Source organism: Hyperoodon ampullatus, assembly GCF_949752795.1.
Source record: "Hyperoodon ampullatus genome assembly, chromosome: 9".
Classification (NCBI taxonomy): domain Eukaryota; kingdom Metazoa; phylum Chordata; class Mammalia; order Artiodactyla; family Ziphiidae; genus Hyperoodon; species Hyperoodon ampullatus.
In genome coordinates this window covers 20,962,106-20,979,045 of record NC_136922.1, presented here as the reverse complement: position 1 = coordinate 20,979,045, position 16,940 = coordinate 20,962,106, and the positions used below count along the sequence as shown (strand labels likewise).

General features: G+C 42.5%; 3 protein-coding genes across 4 annotated transcripts in view; all 3 read right to left on the bottom strand.

The window, feature by feature from the left end:
- The window catches only part of HECW1 (HECT, C2 and WW domain containing E3 ubiquitin protein ligase 1), a gene marked incomplete at both ends in the record, with an annotated part of 620,984 nt that overhangs the window by 558,876 nt on the left and 45,168 nt on the right, over nt 1-16,940 (bottom strand). The window lies entirely within an intron of this gene.
- LOC307057909 (germ cell-less protein-like 1) lies at nt 3,428-4,945 on the bottom strand (the record flags this gene model as incomplete). Its single annotated transcript, XM_079711215.1, has 1 exon — nt 3,428-4,945. The coding sequence occupies one exon, from the start codon at nt 4,943-4,945 to the stop codon at nt 3,428-3,430; it is 1,518 nt and encodes a 505-aa protein (XP_079567341.1).
- On the bottom strand, nt 11,581-13,098 carry LOC307057908 (germ cell-less protein-like 1; the record flags this gene model as incomplete). The annotated part of the gene is made up of 1 exon (XM_079711214.1): nt 11,581-13,098. The coding sequence occupies one exon, from the start codon at nt 13,096-13,098 to the stop codon at nt 11,581-11,583; it is 1,518 nt and encodes a 505-aa protein (XP_079567340.1).

Here is a 16,940-nt window from a genome sequence, read left to right as displayed (position 1 = left end):
AAGGCCATGAATGGTTTATGTACATTGATATTCAGGTTGAGAGACTGTCATTTTGAAATCCACTATTAAAACATTTACAGGTAAAATTTTAACAACAAAGACACATAAATAAGCAAACTTAGACTCTCCCAACTCTCCCCCATTATTCCATTATCCTTGTACTTTACTCTCTGATCACAGAAGGTGGAGTTTCTGAACCTTTCTTTCTGCCATGCTATTCACTCAAATGGATCTATTGTGGTTCCCTTCAATTTCCTGATTACTAGCTCTGACTCCTTCTCACCTCTTCTCTCCACTTTAGGGAAGCTATCAGAATGTAGAGGGCAACATTACAACTGTAGGACTAAGCACAAGTCTTCTCTGGTTGATTTCTTTATATTTTTGTCTTGAAATAATTATAGATTCATGGAAGATGCAGAGAGTACAGAGAACTTTGTGTGCTCTTTACCTACTTCCCCAATGGGAACTATCCTACAATATCAAAACAAGGAAATTGACATTGGTACAATCTACAGAGCTTATTCAGATGTCATCAGTTTTACAATGCACTCGTGTGTGTGAAGGTCCCTGTAATTTTATCACATGTATGGATTCGTGTAACTACCACCATGATCACAATATGGAGCTGTCTCATCGCCACTAAGATCCCATGTATTGTTCTTTTATAGTCACATCCATTTCCCTGTCATCCTCGCCATCCATAAAAGCTGGCAACCACTAGTCTGTTCCCCACTTCTATAATTTTGTTATTTCAAGAATGTTACATAAATGCCATCATACATAATGTAACACTCTGAGATTGGTTTTTCCCACTGAGCCAAATTCCCTTGAGATTCATCCACGTTGTTACACGCATTCCTTTTTATTGTTGCGTAGTATTTCTGGGTATGGATGTGCCACAGTTGGTTTAGTTATCAACCTGCTGAACTACATTTGTGTTGCTTCCAGTTTTCAGCTATTACAAATAAAGTTGCTATGAACATTCACATACAGGATTTTGTGTGGACGTTGGTTTTTGTTTCTCTGGGATAAATGCACAAGTGTAATTGCTGGGTCATATGATAATTAGTTTTAAAAGAAACTGACACACTCCTTTCCACATGGCTGTATTATTATAGGTTCCACCATAAACATATAGTGATCCAAACTCTCTGCATCTTCACCAGCATTTGCCGTTGTCAATATTCTATTTTATTTTAGCCATTCTGATAGGTGCATATCATTATGGTTTTAATTGCATTTTCCTTAGTGGCTAATGATATTGAACATTTTTTTCATGTTTTACTTTTCCATTATTATATCTTATTTTGTGAAATGTCTGTTCATGACTTTTATCTATTTTCTATTGGGTTTTTAAATATTTACCATACAGTTTGATCCGTTTGTTAGTATTCTAGTTATGAATCCTTTGGCAGTTATATAGCTTGCAAATTATCTTCCAGTGATTGGTTATTAAAGGTATATAATTAGTGGGACTTCCCTAGTGACACAGTGGTTAAGAATCTGCCTGCCAATGCAGGGGACACGGGTTCAAGGCCTGGTCTGGGAAGATCCCACATGCCGCAGAGCAACTAAGCCCATGAGCCACAACTACTGAGCCTGCACTCTAGAGCCAGCAAGCCACAACTACTGAAGCCTGCACGCCTAGAGCCCATGCTCTGCCACAAGAGAAGCCACTGCAATGAGCAGCCCGCGCACCACAACCAAGAGTAACCCCTGCTCGCCACAACTAGAGAAAAACCACATGCAGCAACAAAGACCCAACACAGCCAGAAATAATAAATAAATAAATAAATAAATAAATAAATTTATTTTTTAAAAAGTACCTAATTAGGGAAGGCCTTTGGGAATGGTGGAGCTAGGGCCTATGAAAATATTTTCCTTCGTAAAAGCCATGAGAACACTGACAAATATTCTAAATCAACTTTTCGAGAACTCTTGAAATTAACCAGAACACATAAACAACTCTTACAACTTGACAACAAAAAGACAATAACCCACTTAAAAATGGTTAAGTGATTTGAATAGTTATTTCTCTGAAGACTACATAAAAATGGCCAATAATTACATGAAATGATGCTCAACATTGCTAGTCATTTAGATAATTCAAATCACAACCACAATGAAATTGCAGTAAACACACCCAGTAAAATGGCTACATTTTTTCAAAAGACAGTAACATATATTAGTGAGGATGTGATGAAACTGGAATCTTCATACACCAGTGGGGGGATGTAAAATGGTGCAGCCACTTGGGAAAAAAGTCTGGCAATTCCTCAGAAACCTAAACATAAAGTTACCATATAACACAGCAATTCCATTCCTAGGTATATACACAAAAACTTTTTTTTGAAGTATAGTTGATTTATAATGTTTCAGGTGTACAGTAGAGTGATTTAGTTTTATATACATATATATAACTTTTACAGTTATATATATATAAAACTTTTTCAGATTCTTTTCCATTATAGGTTATTACAACTATATTCAACTATATTGAATATAGTTCCCTGTGCTATACAGTAGGTCCTTCTTGGTTATCTATTTTACACATAGTAGCTTACAAAAACTTGTACATGAATATTCACAGCAGCATTATTCACAATAACTAAAAAGTGAAAACAACACAAATGTCCACCAACTGATGACTGGATAAACAAAATGTGGTGTATCTATACAATGGAATATTATTAGCCATACAAGGAACAAAGCACAGACATATCTACAACATGAACGAACCTTGAAAAGTTATGCTAAGAGAAAGAAGGCAGACAAAAAAGGACACATATTTGTATGAGTCCATTTATATGAAATGTCCAGAGTAGGCAAATTGATAGAGACAGAAAGTAGATTAGTAGTTACCACGAGCTGGGGGAAAGGAAGATTGAGGAGTGACCTTTAATGGGTATGAGGTTTCCTTCTGAGGTGATGAAATATTCTGGAATTAGTGGTGGTGTTTGTACAACTTTGTGAATATAATAAAAACCACTAAATTGTACACTTAATATTTTTTACTTTAACATTCACTTAATCAAACTAAAGGAAACACATATATTAACAGAGTTTCACTAAGAGTAGTAGAGTAGGTAGGCTCAGAGTTTCTCTTTAAAGTCAATAGCTCTTTGTCTTCACAGAAATGATGGGCAGGGCGGGGGCTGGTGCCCATGGATCCTAAACCAGCAGGACAGGTTGCCATGTTAACAGCCCAAATGAGTCCTCGAGGAGTTTGGGGGGCTTCAAAATTTGTCCTCTTCATATGCTCATGTAAACAGTCTCAAGTATTATGAGCTACAGTTCAACAAAGCCTCTGACAGAATTGGTTACCAGAGATGGGCAAGCCTGGTTGGTCCCACAGAAGGAGCTGGCATCTGGACCAAGCTGGTCGTCCCTGACCCCAGGAAAGAGCTGCTCAGTTCTCTGAGCTGCTTTACAGGGGCAAACGCCCTGGGAAACGCTCCCCTCGGTGGAGGTACAGGAAGTTACAGGCCACATATATGGGGAAAACCACGTCTTGGTTTTCCAGGTTCATTACCTCTAGCTCTTGATTCTGTCTCAGGGAAAGCAACTGGTATTCTGTGTCCTTCCTGAAAACGGCTCTCCCATCCCTGTCCAAGGAGAACAGGCGCAGGCGGAACGCGACCGTTCTCCTCCCGAGGAGACTGACCCCGAAGCTGCGGGACTTTTTCCGTGCGCTGCACCGGCAAATGATGCGCTGGTTGGCGTAGCGCAGCACCAGGTCCCAGAAGAATTTGAAGCCTTCCCACCGCCAGCTGCACAGCTCGTCCCTGTGGAGCTGGCTCCCGCACCGCATGCTTCTCCCCTGGGGGTCGGACACGTAGACGCCCATGGGCCGGACAATTCTGGTCTGCTCAGCCCGGAGGGGGCCAAGGCAATGCTCACTGTACAAGGGACACAACCAAGAGGGAGGGATCAGCGCATCCTGGTGGATGACGTGTGCTGACATCGGGTCGCACATTATGTAGGCAAGCCGCAGCTGCTGGAACACTGGCACGAAGGCTCTGCCCTGCTCGGTCTCCAGGAAAGGGGTGCCCTCCGAATCCCTCCTGGACCTGGCAAACCATGAGTTGGTGTCAGGCAATAGGGCACTGCGCGGGCCCCTCCATGTCGGCTGCAGCTGCAAGAACGTCCACGTTTTCAGCACGATGTACACGTTCATCTCCACCCCCATCACAAAGAGCCGTGAAGAGGCAACGACCTCTTTCATCAGATCCAGGCGGACTTCTCGCAATAGCCCCTCACTACACAGGCTCATCATGTTGTCCAGCAGCCACTGAAGACACACGGTCCTGATGGTCTGGAGTCCGTAGCTTTCAGCAGAGTAGTAGTAGCTGCACACGGTCTGGGCACTGACAGTCTCCTTCATGACCTCCCCGCACCGCTGAATCACCTGGTCCAGCTGCAGCATGCTGGCTGTGGCCAGGATGGCGACGACTCGACCGGGTGGGATGAGAATGGAGCCTCGGTACAGGGAACCTAAAGCCTCGTGCAGTGCCTCGCGATCAATGTTCTCGTCAGGCATCTGCAACTCTATAGTATCCATGTTTGTCTCCTGCCAAGCGCCACTGAACATGCTAGCAAAGAACCCTGACTGGCACAAGTAGACCCTATGCAAGTTCCACTCCTCCCCCAGTGCGCAGATCCGCACGTCGCTCCCTTCTCCTCTCAGGAAGAGTGCCTCATAAATGGACCCTGAATGATCTTTAGCACGTTTCCGGCGGGGCTCTTTTGTGAGCGGCCCCCCTGGGCCTGTCTTCCGCTTGCGGCTCCTCTGACGGGCGGCGGGTCTGGCCTTTTCACTCTCCTTCCCTTCCTTTCTCTCTGCCGCTACTGCCTCCTCGGCCTCCTCCATCCCCGCACTGGCACCTGGCTCCTCTGGGGCACGCCCCCACCAGTGCCATGGCATCCGACTGCTTCGTGCTCCCATGGCCTATACCTCAGTGGTGCAGTGGCCAAGCTTCCTCTCCAGGCGCCGTTGCCGCGGGCACGAGCTCAGCCCAGAGTGATGCTGGGTACTATGACGTTTGCTCTAACGGTCTCTCCAGAGGACGACGCCACGCTAAGCCACACCCACTAGGCCCCACCCCGCCGGGTAAGGGCACTCCGTACCAGGGATTCCACTCTGTTTATCTTTCCCTCCTGGGATGATTGCTCTCGGGCTCCCTTCATAGGATGATGGTGGAACAGAGGCCTTTGTGTGCGAATTTTACCCATTAATTTCAAGAACACAATTCGCTCTTGCCCATCTAAAACAGTTAGTGATTAGTCCTTTATGGAGAATTACATCTTGGTCCCAGCCCTGTCCTCTAGGCACCTTAATTTCCATAATTAACTTCTTATTTATTTATTTATTTTTAATTAATTTTATTTTTATATTTTTTATTAGTTCCTGCTTTACAACAAAGTGAATCAGTTATACATATACATCTGTTCCCATATCCCTTCCCTCTAGCGTCTCCCTCCCTCCCACTCTCCCTATCCCACCTCTCCAGGAGGTCACAAAGCACCCAGCTGATCTCCCTGTGCTATGCGGCTGCTTCCCACTAGCTATCTACCTTACGTTTGGTAGTGTATGTATGTCCATGCCTCTCTCTCGCTTTGTCACAGCTTACCCTTCCTCCTCCCCATATCCTCAAGTCCATTCTCAAGTAGATCTGTGTCTTTATTCCTGTTTTAACCCTAGGTTCTTCCTGACATTTTTTTCCTTAAATTCCATATATATGTGTTAGCATACGGTATTTGTCTTTCTCTTTCCGACTTACTTCACGCTGTATGACAGACTCTAGGTCTATCCACCTCATTACAAATAGCTCCGTTTCGTTTCTTTGTATGGCTGAGTAATATTCCATTGTATATATGTGCCACATCTTCTTTACCCATTCATCCGATGATGGACACTTAGGTTGTTTCCAGCTCCGGGCTATTGTGAATAGAGCTGCAATGAACATTTTGGTACATGTCTCTTTTTGAATTATGGTTTTCTCAGGGTATATGCCTAGTAGTGGGATTGCTGGGTCATATGGTAGTTCTATGTTTAGTTTTGTAAGGAACCTCCATACTGTTCTCCATCTTTAATGTTACACCATCTTTAGTGTGTGGCTCTCTTCCCCAGCTTGCAAGATGGCTGCTGGCACTCCAGCCACCATAACCACATTCCAGATTGAATATGGAGGAAAAGGAAGAGCAAATGCAGCACACCAAATGAGTCGGCTTCCCTTACAGAGCTTCCCCAGAGGCCCCCACCCAATGACTTCCAAATATATCTCACTGGACTCAGTTATGTCATATAACTACTTTTACCTGCATGGAAGACTGGGAAATAGAGCTTTTAAACTGAGACCATTCCAAAATTAAAACAGAGTTCTATGAGTAAAGAAAAAGGAGAGAGGGGATATCCGTTGACAAAGAGCAGCCTATAACAAAATTCCTGAGATGAATGACAAAGGAGCAGTGTCAAGTCACAAAAATATACAGATGAAGATTGTCCTGTGCTGATTTCTTCCAATGCAAATCAGAAGATTTCAACATGTTTCCAGTAAAGTCCAATAAAAACAATAGCAAGAAAGACCTATATTCCTGGATATCTTGGCAAAATGCTCTAATTCTATTTTTTAAATCCTAAAAGTATCCAAGCAATAAAATAAAAAAAAAAAGATTACCTAGAAAGAATATAAGTTGAGGCTATCCTCAAACTTATCCATGATCTCCAAAAGTAGAGAATCACAAAATAATATCTCAAGAGTCTTGGGGCAAAAGTTATTGCACAAAAATAATAGTCACAGTCCAAAAACTATTTATAGAAGGAAGGGAAATATACCCCCCAGAAATCAAAAGACTCAGAAAATAGCCACTTAAAACTTGCTTAAACATATGTTTTCCTTCCAAATCTATGAATAGGAAACTCATTCTGTTCATGTTTAAGAATAAATATATTCTGGATAGACCTAGACGAAGTAAGTCAGACAGAGAAAGACAAATATGATATCACTTATATATGGAATCTACACAAGAAATTGAATTCTTGTGTTTGAAATAACAGAAAAGCTCCCACTGGCCAACATTGGGTTAATTTGAGGATCAAAAAGAATCACAACTGTAATTGATTATATCACACTGAGTAAATAAAAATCTACTAGGACACAGTGATTTCTCTCCTCCCAAAAGAAGAGAGCAGAAAAAAAGGGAAAGCTCTTTTTCACAGAAGAATGGCAGCTAATAAAGGTGGAAGGAATTAGATCATTGGAAAGTCACGGATTTGCAGTCCCCGGTGGATAACGGATTCTGAGAAGGAAACAGTGGAGGATAAAACAACTAAGTGACAGGTTATTGGGAAACAGGAATTTGTCCCTATTATTAATTGTGAAGACCAACTGTAACTTTTGTTGCAGACATCTGAAGATCACCAGCTTAACCAGCAAGTCATCATAAATAAAATTAAAAGACATATTAAAACCACATCAAACATGATAGAGTTAATATCTATAATAATAAAGACTTCATACAAATTGGAAACAGGAGCACCAAGACCTTGCCTGGGGAGGAGGTGTTGGTAAAATACAGGTATAGAGGATTTACAGAAACAGCCTGACTGTCGCTTGGTCCCTTCACTGGAAGTGGATAGGATGGCACCTGCCTGAGTGTCAGAACCCCAGCATCAGACACTTCATTAATCTGGGGTATTTTTCCCGTGAGGTACGCAGAGGGACCCAGGGCCCCAGGCCACTTTCCTTTTGCCTGCTATTCCTAGCCTGCAGCTTCGTGTCCTCGGCTGGAGGAAGTGGAAGGGCAAAGGGAAAAGGCTTGTGCCAACCGAGCCTGTTATTTTTCATCCAGAAAAAAACATCTTTCCCAGAAGTCACTCTCAGAGGAGTCACCTGGTCACAACTACCTACAGAGAGACAGCCTCTAGCACCCCTCTTTCCTTGACAAAACAGCAAAAATAAAATGGATAAATCATAGTACTTGGTACTGAATATTTGGAGATTGGCACCTCACAGACCGTTGGTATATGGCATATGTTGTTACAACTTTTCTGAAAAGCAACTCTTCAGTGTGTTTAAGGAAACCTCAATGTACCTCTAGATCCATCAGTTCTGCTTTGGGGAATCATTTCTATGGAAATAATGTGAAAGGCCATGAATGGTTTATGTACATTGATATTCAGGTTGAGAGACTGTCATTTTGAAATCCACTATTAAAACATTTACAGGTAAAATTTTAACAACAAAGACACATAAATAAGCAAACTTAGACTCTCCCAACTCTCCCCCATTATTCCATTATCCTTGTACTTTACTCTCTGATCACAGAAGGTGGAGTTTCTGAACCTTTCTTTCTGCCATGCTATTCACTCAAATGGATCTATTGTGGTTCCCTTCAATTTCCTGATTACTAGCTCTGACTCCTTCTCACCTCTTCTCTCCACTTTAGGGAAGCTATCAGAATGTAGAGGGCAACATTACAACTGTAGGACTAAGCACAAGTCTTCTCTGGTTGATTTCTTTATATTTTTGTCTTGAAATAATTATAGATTCATGGAAGATGCAGAGAGTACAGAGAACTTTGTGTGCTCTTTACCTACTTCCCCAATGGGAACTATCCTACAATATCAAAACAAGGAAATTGACATTGGTACAATCTACAGAGCTTATTCAGATGTCATCAGTTTTACAATGCACTCGTGTGTGTGAAGGTCCCTGTAATTTTATCACATGTATGGATTCGTGTAACTACCACCATGATCACAATATGGAGCTGTCTCATCGCCACTAAGATCCCATGTATTGTTCTTTTATAGTCACATCCATTTCCCTGTCATCCTCGCCATCCATAAAAGCTGGCAACCACTAGTCTGTTCCCCACTTCTATAATTTTGTTATTTCAAGAATGTTACATAAATGCCATCATACATAATGTAACACTCTGAGATTGGTTTTTCCCACTGAGCCAAATTCCCTTGAGATTCATCCACGTTGTTACACGCATTCCTTTTTATTGTTGCGTAGTATTTCTGGGTATGGATGTGCCACAGTTGGTTTAGTTATCAACCTGCTGAACTACATTTGTGTTGCTTCCAGTTTTCAGCTATTACAAATAAAGTTGCTATGAACATTCACATACAGGATTTTGTGTGGACGTTGGTTTTTGTTTCTCTGGGATAAATGCACAAGTGTAATTGCTGGGTCATATGATAATTAGTTTTAAAAGAAACTGACACACTCCTTTCCACATGGCTGTATTATTATAGGTTCCACCATAAACATATAGTGATCCAAACTCTCTGCATCTTCACCAGCATTTGCCGTTGTCAATATTCTATTTTATTTTAGCCATTCTGATAGGTGCATATCATTATGGTTTTAATTGCATTTTCCTTAGTGGCTAATGATATTGAACATTTTTTTCATGTTTTACTTTTCCATTATTATATCTTATTTTGTGAAATGTCTGTTCATGACTTTTATCTATTTTCTATTGGGTTTTTAAATATTTACCATACAGTTTGATCCGTTTGTTAGTATTCTAGTTATGAATCCTTTGGCAGTTATATAGCTTGCAAATTATCTTCCAGTGATTGGTTATTAAAGGTATATAATTAGTGGGACTTCCCTAGTGACACAGTGGTTAAGAATCTGCCTGCCAATGCAGGGGACACGGGTTCAAGGCCTGGTCTGGGAAGATCCCACATGCCGCAGAGCAACTAAGCCCATGAGCCACAACTACTGAGCCTGCACTCTAGAGCCAGCAAGCCACAACTACTGAAGCCTGCACGCCTAGAGCCCATGCTCTGCCACAAGAGAAGCCACTGCAATGAGCAGCCCGCGCACCACAACCAAGAGTAACCCCTGCTCGCCACAACTAGAGAAAAACCACATGCAGCAACAAAGACCCAACACAGCCAGAAATAATAAATAAATAAATAAATAAATAAATAAATAAATTTATTTTTTAAAAAGTACCTAATTAGGGAAGGCCTTTGGGAATGGTGGAGCTAGGGCCTATGAAAATATTTTCCTTCGTAAAAGCCATGAGAACACTGACAAATATTCTAAATCAACTTTTCGAGAACTCTTGAAATTAACCAGAACACATAAACAACTCTTACAACTTGACAACAAAAAGACAATAACCCACTTAAAAATGGTTAAGTGATTTGAATAGTTATTTCTCTGAAGACTACATAAAAATGGCCAATAATTACATGAAATGATGCTCAACATTGCTAGTCATTTAGATAATTCAAATCACAACCACAATGAAATTGCAGTAAACACACCCAGTAAAATGGCTACATTTTTTCAAAAGACAGTAACATACATTAGTGAGGATGTGATGAAACTGGAATCTTCATACACCAGTGGGGGGATGTAAAATGGTGCAGCCACTTGGGAAAAAAGTCTGGCAATTCCTCAGAAACCTAAACATAAAGTTACCATATAACACAGCAATTCCATTCCTAGGTATATACACAAAAACTTTTTTTTGAAGTATAGTTGATTTATAATGTTTCAGGTGTACAGTAGAGTGATTTAGTTATATATATATATATATAACTTTTACAGTTATATATATATAAAACTTTTTCAGATTCTTTTCCATTATAGGTTATTACAACTATATTCAACTATATTGAATATAGTTCCCTGTGCTATACAGTAGGTCCTTCTTGGTTATCTATTTTACATATAGTAGCTTACAAAAACTTGTACATGAATATTCACAGCAGCATTATTCACAATAACTAAAAAGTGAAAACAACACAAATGTCCACCAACTGATGACTGGATAAACAAAATGTGGTGTATCTATACAATGGAATATTATTAGCCATACAAGGAACAAAGCACAGACATATCTACAACATGAATGAACCTTGAAAAGTTATGCTAAGAGAAAGAAGGCAGACAAAAAAGGACACATATTTGTATGAGTCTATTTATAGGAAATGTCCAGAGTAGGCAAATTGATAGAGACAGAAAGTAGATTAGTAGTTACCACGAGCTGGGGGAAAGGAAGATTGAGGAGTGACCTTTAATGGGTATGAGGTTTCCTTCTGAGGTGATGAAATATTCTGGAATTAGTAGTGGTGTTTGTACAACAGTGTGAATATAATAAAAACCACTAAATTGTACACTTATTTTTTTTTTTACTTTAACAGTCACTTAATCAAACTAAAGGAAACACATATATTAACAGAGTTTCACTAAGAGTAGTAGAGTAGGTAGGCTCAGAGTTTCTCTTTAAAGTCAATAGCTCTTTGTCTTCACAGAAATGATGGGCAGGGCGGGGGCTGGTGCCCATGGATCCTAAACCAGCAGGACAGGTTGCCATGTTAACAGCCCAAATGAGTCCTCGAGGAGTTTGGGGGGCTTCAAAATTTGTCCTCTTCATATGCTCATGTAAACAGTCTCAAGTATTATGAGCTACAGTTCAACAAAGCCTCTGACAGAATTGGTTACCAGAGATGGGCAAGCCTGGTTGGTCCCACAGAAGGAGCTGGCATCTGGACCAAGCTGGTCGTCCCTGACCCCAGGAAAGAGCTGCTCAGTTCTCTGAGCTGCTTTACAGGGGCAAACGCCCTGGGAAACGCTCCCCTCGGTGGAGGTACAGGAAGTTACAGGCCACATATATGGGGAAAACCACGTCTTGGTTTTCCAGGTTCATTACCTCTAGCTCTTGATTCTGTCTCAGGGAAAGCAACTGGTATTCTGTGTCCTTCCTGAAAACGGCTCTCCCATCCCTGTCCAAGGAGAACAGGCGCAGGCGGAACGCGACCGTTCTCCTCCCGAGGAGACTGACCCCGAAGCTGCGGGACTTTTTCCGTGCGCTGCACCGGCAAATGATGCGCTGGTTGGCGTAGCGCAGCACCAGGTCCCAGAAGAATTTGAAGCCTTCCCACCGCCAGCTGCACAGCTCGTCCCTGTGGAGCTGGCTCCCGCACCGCATGCTTCTCCCCTGGGGGTCGGACACGTAGACGCCCATGGGCCGGACAATTCTGGTCTGCTCAGCCCGGAGGGGGCCAAGGCAATGCTCACTGTACAAGGGACACAACCAAGAGGGAGGGATCAGCGCATCCTGGTGGATGACGTGTGCTGACATCGGGTCGCACATTATGTAGGCAAGCCGCAGCTGCTGGAACACTGGCACGAAGGCTCTGCCCTGCTCGGTCTCCAGGAAAGGGGTGCCCTCCGAATCCCTCCTGGACCTGGCAAACCATGAGTTGGTGTCAGGCAATAGGGCACTGCGCGGGCCCCTCCATGTCGGCTGCAGCTGCAAGAACGTCCACGTTTTCAGCACGATGTACACGTTCATCTCCACCCCCATCACAAAGAGCCGTGAAGAGGCAACGACCTCTTTCATCAGATCCAGGCGGACTTCTCGCAATAGCCCCTCACTACACAGGCTCATCATGTTGTCCAGCAGCCACTGAAGACACACGGTCCTGATGGTCTGGAGTCCGTAGCTTTCAGCAGAGTAGTAGTAGCTGCACACGGTCTGGGCACTGACAGTCTCCTTCATGACCTCCCCGCACCGCTGAATCACCTGGTCCAGCTGCAGCATGCTGGCTGTGGCCAGGATGGCGACGACTCGACCGGGTGGGATGAGAATGGAGCCTCGGTACAGGGAACCTAAAGCCTCGTGCAGTGCCTCGCGATCAATGTTCTCGTCAGGCATCTGCAACTCTATAGTATCCATGTTTGTCTCCTGCCAAGCGCCACTGAACATGCTAGCAAAGAACCCTGACTGGCACAAGTAGACCCTATGCAAGTTCCACTCCTCCCCCAGTGCGCAGATCCGCACGTCGCTCCCTTCTCCTCTCAGGAAGAGTGCCTCATAAATGGACCCTGAATGATCTTTAGCACGTTTCCGGCGGGGCTCTTTTGTGAGCGGCCCCCCTGGGCCTGTCTTCCGCTTGCGGCTCCTCTGACGGGCGGCGGGTCTGGCCTTTTCACTCTCCTTCCCTTCCTTTCTCTCTGCCGCTACTGCCTCCTCGGCCTCCTCCATCCCCGCACTGGCACCTGGCTCCTCTGGGGCACGCCCCCACCAGTGCCATGGCATCCGACTGCTTCGTGCTCCCATGGCCTATACCTCAGTGGTGCAGTGGCCAAGCTTCCTCTCCAGGCGCCGTTGCCGCGGGCACGAGCTCAGCCCAGAGTGATGCTGGGTACTATGACGTTTGCTCTAACGGTCTCTCCAGAGGACGACGCCACGCTAAGCCACACCCACTAGGCCCCACCCCGCCGGGTAAGGGCACTCCGTACCAGGGATTCCACTCTGTTTATCTTTCCCTCCTGGGATGATTGTTCTCGGGCTCCCTTCATAGGATGATGGTGGAACAGAGGCCTTTGTGTGCGAATTTTACCCATTAATTTCAAGAACACAATTCGCTCTTGCCCATCTAAAACAGTTAGTGATTAGTCCTTTATGGAGAATTACATCTTGGTCCCAGCCCTGTCCTCTAGGCACCTTAATTTCCATAATTAACTTCTTATTTATTTATTTATTTTTAATTAATTTTATTTTTATATTTTTTATTAGTTCCTGCTTTACAACAAAGTGAATCAGTTATACATATACATCTGTTCCCATATCCCTTCCCTCTAGCGTCTCCCTCCCTCCCACTCTCCCTATCCCACCTCTCCAGGAGGTCACAAAGCACCCAGCTGATCTCCCTGTGCTATGCGGCTGCTTCCCACTAGCTATCTACCTTACGTTTGGTAGTGTATGTATGTCCATGCCTCTCTCTCGCTTTGTCACAGCTTACCCTTCCTCCTCCCCATATCCTCAAGTCCATTCTCAAGTAGATCTGTGTCTTTATTCCTGTTTTAACCCTAGGTTCTTCCTGACATTTTTTTCCTTAAATTCCATATATATGTGTTAGCATACGGTATTTGTCTTTCTCTTTCCGACTTACTTCACGCTGTATGACAGACTCTAGGTCTATCCACCTCATTACAAATAGCTCCGTTTCGTTTCTTTGTATGGCTGAGTAATATTCCATTGTATATATGTGCCACATCTTCTTTACCCATTCATCCGATGATGGACACTTAGGTTGTTTCCAGCTCCGGGCTATTGTGAATAGAGCTGCAATGAACATTTTGGTACATGTCTCTTTTTGAATTATGGTTTTCTCAGGGTATATGCCTAGTAGTGGGATTGCTGGGTCATATGGTAGTTCTATGTTTAGTTTTGTAAGGAACCTCCATACTGTTCTCCATCTTTAATGTTACACCATCTTTAGTGTGTGGCTCTCTTCCCCAGCTTGCAAGATGGCTGCTGGCACTCCAGCCACCATAACCACATTCCAGATTGAATATGGAGGAAAAGGAAGAGCAAATGCAGCACACCAAATGAGTCGGCTTCCCTTACAGAGCTTCCCCAGAGGCCCCCACCCAATGACTTCCAAATATATCTCACTGGACTCAGTTATGTCATATAACTACTTTTACCTGCATGGAAGACTGGGAAATAGAGCTTTTAAACTGAGACCATTCCAAAATTAAAACAGAGTTCTATGAGTAAAGAAAAAGGAGAGAGGGGATATCCGTTGACAAAGAGCAGCCTATAACAAAATTCCTGAGATGAATGACAAAGGAGCAGTGTCAAGTCACAAAAATATACAGATGAAGATTGTCCTGTGCTGATTTCTTCCAATGCAAATCAGAAGATTTCAACATGTTTCCAGTAAAGTCCAATAAAAACAATAGCAAGAAAGACCTATATTCCTGGATATCTTGGCAAAATGCTCTAATTCTATTTTTTAAATCCTAAAAGTATCCAAGCAATAAAATAAAAAAAAAAGATTACCTAGAAAGAATATAAGTTGAGGCTATCCTCAAACTTATCCATGATCTCCAAAAGTAGAGAATCACAAAATAATATCTCAAGAGTCTTGGGGCAAAAGTTATTGCACAAAAATAATAGTCACAGTCCAAAAACTATTTATAGAAGGAAGGGAAATATACCCCCCAGAAATCAAAAGACTCAGAAAATAGCCACTTAAAACTTGCTTAAACATATGTTTTCCTTCCAAATCTATGAATAGGAAACTCATTCTGTTCATGTTTAAGAATAAATATATTCTGGATAGACCTAGACGAAGTAAGTCAGACAGAGAAAGACAAACATGATATCACTTATATATGGAATCTACACAAGAAATTGAATTCTTGTGTTTGAAATAACAGAAAAGCTCCCACTGGCCAACATTGGGTTAATTTGAGGATCAAAAAGAATCACAACTGTAATTGATTATATCACACTGAGTAAATAAAAATCTACTAGGACACAGTGATTTCTCTCCTCCCAAAAGAAGAGAGCAGAAAAAAAGGGAAAGCTCTTTTTCACAGAAGAATGGCAGCTAATAAAGGTGGAAGGAATTAGATCATTGGAAAGTCACGGATTTGCAGTCCCCGGTGGATAACGGATTCTGAGAAGGAAACAGTGGAGGATAAAACAACTAAGTGACAGGTTATTGGGAAACAGGAATTTGTCCCTATTATTAATTGTGAAGACCAACTGTAACTTTTGTTGCAGACATCTGAAGATCACCAGCTTAACCAGCAAGTCATCATAAATAAAATTAAAAGACATATTAAAACCACATCAAACATGATAGAGTTAATATCTATAATAATAAAGACTTCATACAAATTGGAAACAGGAGCACCAAGACCTTGCCTGGGGAGGAGGTGTTGGTAAAATACAGGTATAGAGGATTTACAGAAACAGCCTGACTGTCCCTTGGTCCCTTCACTGGAAGTGGATAGGATGGCACCTGCCTGAGTGTCAGAACCCCAGCATCAGACACTTCATTAATCTGGGGTATTTTTCCCGTGAGGTACGCAGAGGGACCCAGGGCCCCAGGCCACTTTCCTTTTGCCTGCTATTCCTAGCCTGCAGCTTCGTGTCCTCGGCTGGAGGAAGTGGAAGGGCAAAGGGAAAAGGCTTGTGCCAACCGAGCCTGTTATTTTTCATCCAGAAAAAAACATCTTTCCCAGAAGTCACTCTCAGAGGAGTCACCTGGTCACAACTACCTACAGAGAGACAGCCTCTAGCACCCCTCTTTCCTTGACAAAACAGCAAAAATAAAATGGATAAATCATAGTACTTGGTACTGAATATTTGGAGATTGGCACCTCACAGACCGTTGGTATATGGCATATGTTGTTACAACTTTTCTGAAAAGCAACTCTTCAGTGTGTTTAAGGAAACCTCAATGTACCTCTAGATCCATCAGTTCTGCTTTGGGGAATCATTTCTATGGAAATAATGTGAAAGGCCATGAATGGTTTATGTACATTGATATTCAGGTTGAGAGACTGTCATTTTGAAATCCACTATTAAAACATTTACAGGTAAAATTTTAACAACAAAGACACATAAATAAGCAAACTTAGACTCTCCCAACTCTCCCCCATTATTCCATTATCCTTGTACTTTACTCTCTGATCACAGAAGGTGGAGTTTCTGAACCTTTCTTTCTGCCATGCTATTCACTCAAATGGATCTATTGTGGTTCCCTTCAATTTCCTGATTACTAGCTCTGACTCCTTCTCACCTCTTCTCTCCACTTTAGGGAAGCTATCAGAATGTAGAGGGCAACATTACAACTGTAGGACTAAGCACAAGTCTTCTCTGGTTGATTTCTTTATATTTTTGTCTTGAAATAATTATAGATTCATGGAAGATGCAGAGAGTACAGAGAACTTTGTGTGCTCTTTACCTACTTCCCCAATGGGAACTATCCTACAATATCAAAACAAGGAAATTGACATTGGTACAATCTACAGAGCTTATTCAGATGTCATCAGTTTTACAATGCACTCGTGTGTGTGAAGGTCCCTGTAATTTTATCACATGTATGGATTCGTGTAACTACCACCATGATCACAATATGGAGCTGTCTCATCGCCACT